Source organism: Physeter macrocephalus, chromosome 10, assembly GCF_002837175.3.
Source record: "Physeter macrocephalus isolate SW-GA chromosome 10, ASM283717v5, whole genome shotgun sequence".
NCBI classification, from domain to species: domain Eukaryota; kingdom Metazoa; phylum Chordata; class Mammalia; order Artiodactyla; family Physeteridae; genus Physeter; species Physeter macrocephalus.
The window spans coordinates 16,771,573-16,779,743 of record NC_041223.1 but is presented as its reverse complement, the minus strand read 5'-3'; the positions used below and the strand labels follow the sequence as shown (position 1 = coordinate 16,779,743).

General features: G+C 43.2%; 1 protein-coding gene across 3 annotated transcripts in view; it reads left to right on the top strand.

The window, feature by feature from the left end:
- Positions 1 to 8,171, top strand: part of UST (uronyl 2-sulfotransferase) — a 294,924-nt gene that overhangs the window by 262,609 nt on the left and 24,144 nt on the right. Inside the window, exon 8 of one of the 3 annotated variants that reach the window (XM_028494336.2) lies at positions 887 to 1,506. The exons of the other annotated variants lie outside the window; for them this stretch is intronic. Coding sequence (XP_028350137.1) covers positions 887 to 1,152 — 266 coding nt within the window. The 3' untranslated portion in view covers positions 1,153 to 1,506. Of the gene's footprint in view, positions 1 to 886; positions 1,507 to 8,171 lie in introns of those variants that run through there. 3 annotated transcript variants of the gene reach the window in all.

The window sequence follows — 8,171 nt, the reverse complement described above, 5'->3', positions numbered from 1 at the left end:
GGCCCGTGAGCCATGGCCGCTGAGCCTGCGCGTCCGGAGCCTGTGCTCCGCAACGGGAGAGGCCACAACAGTGAGAGGCCCGCGTACCACAAAAACAACAACAACAACAACAACAAAAAAAACAGCTGGGCCTGTTGGTGGATCACCACTGAGCTCCCCTGAAGCTGAAGAATTGATGCCTGTCTTTTGATGATGCTTTTTTTTTTCCAGTGGTAAAATTTGGCCCAACTTCTGGTTGTTATTCAATTTGTATTCATCGCTTGCACATAATCTCCGCTGGACCAGGTTCAAACAAGCTCGGGTTGTTGGGGAAAGGGGGCTTTGGTAGGTGTGGAGTGTGCATTTACTTAGATCAAGGGAAGGAATGCCAAAACCAGCCCAGCATCAGAGTAGACGGCAAGCCTGTGGTGAGGTTTTGTTATTTTGCATATGGTTAACCATCTCGGAGGTCATAAAGCGAGGCCTCTGTCCTCCAGTGCAGCAGCTGGGTTTACACAGTATTTCCAGATTGTTTATTTTGGCCCAGAGCCAGGGCTACATCATTTTTCCATTATGCACATTTGACAGATGAACAGGGGTGTGGGAGGGGGACTTCACGGGGCAGGTCCGTGATTTCCTTTTTATTTACGTTAGAGGGACTTTTAAGAGTTCTGAAGGTTATGAACCAGTCCGAATATAATGTCAGTGAGGCAGAGGTAGAAGGAGCCACTGCTTTTGCAAAAATGCCTAGATCTTGGGCAGTAAAGCAAAATCCATGTATGACCTCAGCCTGAGGCCATGTTGGGAGCACAGTTTGTCACTGTTCAATCTTGCATACAGACAGGTTACCGGTAAATGATATTTAGCATCACGTTCAAAAGTTAAGCTCTCGGTGTTTGCTTGGCAGTGCCTTGGGAGGAGCAAGGAGTTGGGGAACCCAGCCTGCTTGCCTTCCACTGGCCGGCATTCTGTGCAGACAGGCGGAGGCGTTTCCAAGGTCATCGTAGAACTTCTCCTTTGCAGTCCTTTCCCGGAGACACCAGCCTTCTGAAGATACTCCCAGTGGCCTGGCCTGAAGTTCTTTCTCCAGGGAGCGTGCAAGACTGGCCAAAGAGCCACAGTTTAAATTATATCCACAGCAAAGCTCTTCGCACTTGGGTCAAGTGCGTGTGATCTGAATGAATGTTTTCCTTCCAAATGAAACATTTTCTTTTGCTGATGGAGAAATAGCAATTAAAAAGCACCCCAAATGATGACAAATTAAGTAATTGAACAACGTAATTACTTAACTACAATTAAGTAATATAGCAAAATTAGGTCACACAGATGCCTTATTGTCCTAACAGTGTTTGGATTTCTTTAGTGAATGGCTGTAAATAATATATGTGGCATAAATTCATTAGCTACATGGTCATGGTGTATATTATGTTTCTACAAAGGTATTTATGTTTGTAGCAAATGTCCCTTATCGAGGTATTTCTTAAGCTTTGCTAAGTCTTTGTAAGTGATCTGTCACCATAACACAGTGTTCTCCAATGGAGTGGCCCAGAAAAGCAAATAAATACCACTCCCTCTCCAGAACAAGCCTAACCTCCTCTTATCAGTCTACCCTAAAGAAATTTGATTTCTAGAATTGGAAAGTTTGCTCAGGCAGGACCTTCCGCTAAGGAAAGAATTTTGAAAAAACAACATATGTACAGTCAACACCAAAAGTTGCCCTTTGAGTTAATCCAGCCTTACAGATGGATTCAACATACAGGTTTCAAATCAACAAATTTTATTGAGGGTCGTTATGTGCCCAGGCGTGGAGCTGGGCACTTGGGAGCCAAAAATGAAAAAGACACAGTCCCTTTCAGTCTGAAAACATTTTTGCTGGCTTGCAAGTTTTTCACCAGACTCTCCCAGACTTACCAAAGCATTCCCCTTGACTTAGAACACTCAAGCCCTTATTTTCAACCAATCTCCTTAATGCCAGAGTACACACGGGGCAAGGGGAAGTGGGTGGTTATAGATTTCCACTCAATTTGGAAGTTAACAGCCAGTGATGAAGCAAAAGGTGCTAGACTGGGAATCAGAAAGCTCGATTTCTAGTCTCAGGTCAGTCCCTTGTACAACCTTGAGCCAGTCCTGTGACTTCTCAGGCCGTCATGTCTGTGGAACAGGTTGTGAGGATTGCATGAAGTAAGGAGGGGATATTTGAAAACACGTTCATCCGCGGAGCTCTGTACAGATGAAGGGGATGCTATTTTGATGGGCTGCGAGAAGACTATGTGTGTGTGTGGGGGGGTTGGTTATTGAGCTGTTTATACCACTATCTATAAAGCTTTAATAATGCAGAAAGCTGACCCAACTCAGCAGTCTCCCAACTGACCTTATTATACAGTCTTGGTTTTTTTTCTCTCCCAGCATTGGATGACCAACTGCAGATTTTTCTGTTGTTGAGGGTCAACAGTATAAAAAGGGTCCCCATTCAGGGCCACTTCTCGGGAGGAGGCCCGAGTCTGGGAGCCCAGAAGAGTCTGTCCCCACACAGTCCTGATTCTGTGGCTGACTTTGGACATGTCTATAAGGAAAAATCATCCTTCTTTTGCTATTTAAATCGGAAGATCAGAAGTTGTTTTTTGTTTGCTTGTTTGTTTGCCCTTCTGATCATTTCACAGCTCAAAACCAGTGCTTACTTTGAGGAAATTTTCAGCAATTATTGTGATTTAATGGGCTTCTTTGGCCAATCCCTCAACGTCAATAAGAAAAATGAAAAAAAATTAAAAGCCTCCTGAAACCACAGCTTCCCTTTGCCAAAATGTATTTATTAATTAAAGGACAGGGGCAGAAAAACATGACATGGCCAACACTACGGTTCCAAAGAGGCAACTGAACCACAAAGCTAAACACTGGAATTTATAGACTCCAGTGGGAGCTAAAAAATCCCAGATGTGAGGGTACACCCCACATTCATGGGTCTCTTGAGAATTTTCTCTTAAGCACACTCAGATACTGCCTTTGTCTCCACTTGGCTGTGTCTGCACCTCACAGGCACAGCCAAGCCTTCTTCGGGTCTGACTACACCCTCTTCCTTCTGTTGGTTTCTCTCATTCACTCGATGAGCATGTACAGAGGGTGCTGCGTTTCCCCAGGTGCTGAGCTGTGGAAGCACAAAGACAGAGGGGTATCATCCCTCTCCGGACACTCGCAGCAAAATAGGCTCCATTAGGAGAACAGCTAGATGAAACTGGTGGGCATATTTTCCAAGTTTCATGGTGCCTCAGAGGCCTCCTAAAAGTTTTCCATCTTTTGGTTGAAACACACACACACACATACAGACACACACACACACACAAAGAGTTGCAAACACAGCACCTCTACAGGATTCAATAATCATAGTAGTTATGAAAGACCCAACTCCATGCGGAGTAGTTAGACAAGTCCGTTGGGCTTGGTCCCTCTTCTAGGGATTTCTGACCAAGGAGAGGAAACACTGATAACATCAAACCAACCGGAGGGAAATGTCCCGTCTGCCCCACCGGTGAGCAGGCCCGTGAGGGGGGATGCTCCTCTTACACTGTGAGCCCCCTTCAACCATAAGCCACGTGAAGGGTTAAGAGCTTGGGCTCAGTAGTCAGACTGTCCCAGACCCAAATTGTGGCATCTCCACTTACGAGGTGTGTGACCTTGAGCATGTTACCAAATTCCAGTGTCACATCTGTAAAATGATGATCATAAGGGAGCCTCACTCACTGTGGGCTTTGGAAAGATTAAATGCGTGTTAGATAACTTGCAGTCCTTGCCCTGAGAAAGTGCTCAGAAATGCCTGATGATGATGATGATGATAAAGTTACATTCACTGCTAGTAACTCCTATGCCTGGTGCAGAAAAGTCATTCAATAAATACTTTCAGAAAAAAGGGAAGGGGGGGTGACATTGGACACACAAATGAGGCTGAACTGAAGCCTTAATTTTGACACAAAAGCACTTGCTTCCTAGTTTTATGAAACCCAGAATTTCAAAACCTTTTCATCAGAAGCATAAAACTCAAATTTCTATAGCAGCCAGGAAGGTAACAGAAAAGAATGAACTGGCATTTAGAATCTGAGACAAAACAGAGAGCATTGGCCTCTCTGAGGGGACAGCCATGCTCAGCTCCTGAAGAATATCGCCTCACTTTGAGAGAAGCCAGAAATCCAGATTCCCTGTGAAGTAGACCAAATCTTCCAACAACTAAGTCAGTTTCTTAAAAAAATACCCCGGAGGTCAAATAACACAGAGCTTGCCAGTCAGATCTCAGGCTGCCTGCTTGCTGCCCCTGCCTTAATGGAAGCTGCTCTGTATTTGTGTCTTCCTTCTGAAATGTTCACCCGGGGCACAAGAGATGTGAGCCCCTTGGAGTCATCTCGGGGGTCCTGCTTTTCAGAGGATGCACGTGGGGTTAGGCCTCCACTTCTTGATGATTTTGCTGTACGGTATATGCCCACCTAACGTGGGCTGCTTCATTTCCCAAAGAATGCTGATGATAAGTGTGGATTTTTAAAGCATGATTGTTTTCTGGCTGAAATAACAACAGTCTCCAACAATTCCTAACAACTTCCTCTGCTACTGCTATTACGGCAACCTGGAAAGAGGCTGATTCCATAGTTCACGTAGCTTTGTTTTGTTTGGAGGGAAAGTCTGGCCTTTTATAAAAATGTGGAACACTTAGCACTGGAATGATTTTTCCATAGCACTGATTATTGTACAGCAAGACACTTAACCATATGTCTTCGAAATGTGAGTTTAAAAATTCTCCACTAACCATAAAAAGCAGACTGCCCTCTACTCTTTCCATATGAAGGTGATAATTTTCTACAGGCTCACGAAGGCTGTGCTGGTTATGGCCAAGTACTTAGGGGAAACCTCATCATCAATGAGAGACCTGGGCTCCAATTCCAGCTCTGTTGCTTACTCACTAGCTATGTGACCTTGGGTAAGTCATTTAATTTCCAAAAGCTTCTATTCCTCCATCTGCAAAATAGGGGCCAAGACACCTCAAAGGGTGATTGGGAAAATGAAATAAAATAACATACGTGTGGTCATAATCCAAACCCATAATAGGTATTTGCCATCAGTGTTGGTTGAATCTGAATCTCTGCTTCTCCCGCCACGAAATTGCACTCCTATTTCTTTCTGACCATGACATAACCCTCTGGCAATATCATTAACCTTCCTATCAAATTTGGCAGCTCTGTGGAAAACAAAAAGGCAAAGAAGCTATAATTGTTTCATATAAACTTTTGGTTCTGTGTCCACAGTGGTATGAAAACTAGAGGGTGGAGGGTTGGATGACACTAGCCAGAGAGGAAGGAAGGGAGAAGGGAAGAGGCTGGACCAGAGCCCTGGGAGTGCTGACACTTAAGGGACAAGCAGGGAAAGAGCACCGGGCATAGAGCACTGAAGGGGAGCAATCAGAAGGAGTCCAAGACCACCAGGGAAACGCTCTTGTAGACGCCACAGGAAGACGGTTCCAAAATGGCGTGTGTGGCCATCAGTGTTGTGAGGTCATGCTAAGAAGTCATAGGAGGCCTGAGAAATGTCCACTGAGTTATCAACAAGGAAGCAAGAGCAATTTGACTGGACTGGAGCATTGAGAGGACAGAAACCAGGTTTTGATTAGTCCAGTCATGTGAGTGAGTACGTTGAAAATCTGGTGACAACAAATTTAGACAGCTCTTCTAGAAGTTTGGTTGTGATGGAGAGGACAGAGAGAAGATAGAAGATAGAGGAGGACATGAGACTTAAGGGTTTTCTTTAAGGAGACTTGATCACGTTTGATTTGCAGGGGGTAAGGAGCCAGTTGAGAAGGAGAGGTTGACAATGAAGAAGAGAGAAGGTAGATAGAGCAAGAGTGAGGGAGAGAGAAGGCATAGATGGATGGAGCGAGCATTGGATATCAATGCAAAACTGGAGCTTAATTTAAAAAAAATCATCTGTCATAAGTAAGTGTCCTCTGAAGCAGCTGTCAGTACCCCTCATGTTTAGACGGGGCTAAGGAGGGTAAGGAGGATTGAGGTAACCGAAATACACTTGGCAATCTGTTGCTATCCAAAAAAGGATCTTGCAAAACTTTGTCTTGTAGCCACAAATGAAACATTTCCCTTTACTCTTATCCTAAAAGTCTGTCCTATCTGTAGAGTTTTCTAGCAAGCACAGGACTCAGTCTCCTAGTGTTTGTTCTTACTAGTACTACCCAATAGCCAAAACACTTTCATCAGGATAGTGAGGTGATGTGTAATTAAAATTTGGTTGGAAAGGCCAATTGGGATCTTATCAAATATAAATCTTATTAGAGATCTCCCATTACCTTATAAAATTTGGATAAAATAAGTCAATGAATGGGGCTTTAAGTGGGATCCCCAGCACTGACTTGATGGAGAACACTATGAAGTTCAGACTCTGGTCATTGCAAGAAGGCTGACTTTTCCCAAACTTTGTAGATCCTGGGTCAGTTTCAGACGGGGTTTCTGAATAATGATTCCTACTAGAAACACATAGTTATAAGTTCAGGCTAAATGAAACACCAGGAAGAGGTTTCCTGGAACTGAGGAACTCTCCAAATACTGATGATTATGTTCATTTTCATCATTGACTCTGGATATTGGCCTCTTTATTGGACCCAGAGGTAACCTAGTCCAATTTCCTTTTTAAAATCAACCTTTTTCTTCCTCCAGATTATAAACCCACTAGCCATCCCTACTAAAATGCCTGCTTATTTCCTGCAAGATCTACTACAATCTGGACTCCCCGGTCAAGGTGAGGAGTGGGGGGCTTTAGGCCCACCTGCTGACTACCGTTATGTTCCATTGCTTTTGGAGAAACATGAGAGGGACAGTGATAAGGTTGCTGGCCTTTCTGCAGCAAAAGCACAACAATTGCTTACCATGCAGACCCTCCTGCCTCTGCCTCTTTTCAGCTCCATGACCTTGAACCAGTCAGAGTCTTGCTCTGCCTCAGTTTCTTCATCTATAACATGGCTCTTCCATGAGGGGTTAATGTGAGGATTAAATACGATTCCATGTATAAGTGCCTAGTTTAGTGCTTGGTACACCTTAATCAATTAATTAATGATGTAAATATATCCTGGTTCTTTCCATTGTGCTTGAATGACATACTATCATCTGTGACATACCTGCTCTGCCCACCCACCAACTTGCCCATCGCCAGCCATGGAGAAGAACACGCAGGGAAGAGAGTTTTGCTGTGATGAACCAGGAGTAACTTTAAATCTATTGACCTAGTTAACCTAATCACAGCCAAACAGGGAAACATATAAATCCATCATGCCATCATTTTAAAAAATCTTCACAAAATTTTACTAGCTTGATATTAATAACCCATTAGAGCAAGTCAACTCAATCCATTAAATAGATCAACATTTTATTTATTTGTTTGTTATTTTAATTTTTAAAAATTTTTATTGGAGTATAGTTGATTTACAATGTTGTGTTACTTTCAGGTATACAACAAAGTGAATCAGCTATACATATACGTATATCCACTTTTTTAAAACATCTTTATTGGAGTATATTTATTTTACAATGCTGTGTTAGTTTCTGCTGTAAAACAAGGTGAATCAGCTATATGTATACATATATCCTCATATCCCCTCCCTCTTGCATCTCTCTCCCACCCTCCCTAACCCACCCCTCTAGGTGGTCACAAAGCACCTAGCTGATCTCCCTGTGCTATGCAGCTGCTTCCCACTAGCTATTTTACATTTGGTAGTGTATATCTGTCCATGCCACTCTCTGACTTCGTTCCACCTTACCCTTCTCCCTCCCCATTTCCTCAAGTCCATTCTCTATGTCTACGTCTTTATTCCTGTCCTGCCCCTAGGTTCTTCAGAACCATTTCTTTTTTTTAGATTCCATATATATGTGTTCGCATACAGTATTTGTTTTTCTCTTTCTGATTACTTCACTCTGTATGACAGAGTCTAGGTCCATCCACCTCACTACAAATAACTCAATTTTGTTTCTTTTTATGGCTGAGTAATATTCCATTGTATATATGTGCCACATCTTCTTTATCCATTCATCTGTCGATGGACACTTAGGTTGCTTCCATGTCCTGGCTATCGTAAATAGAGCTGCAATGAACATTTTGGTACATGACTCTTTTTGAATTATGGTTTTCTCAGGGTATATGCACAGTAGTGGGATTGC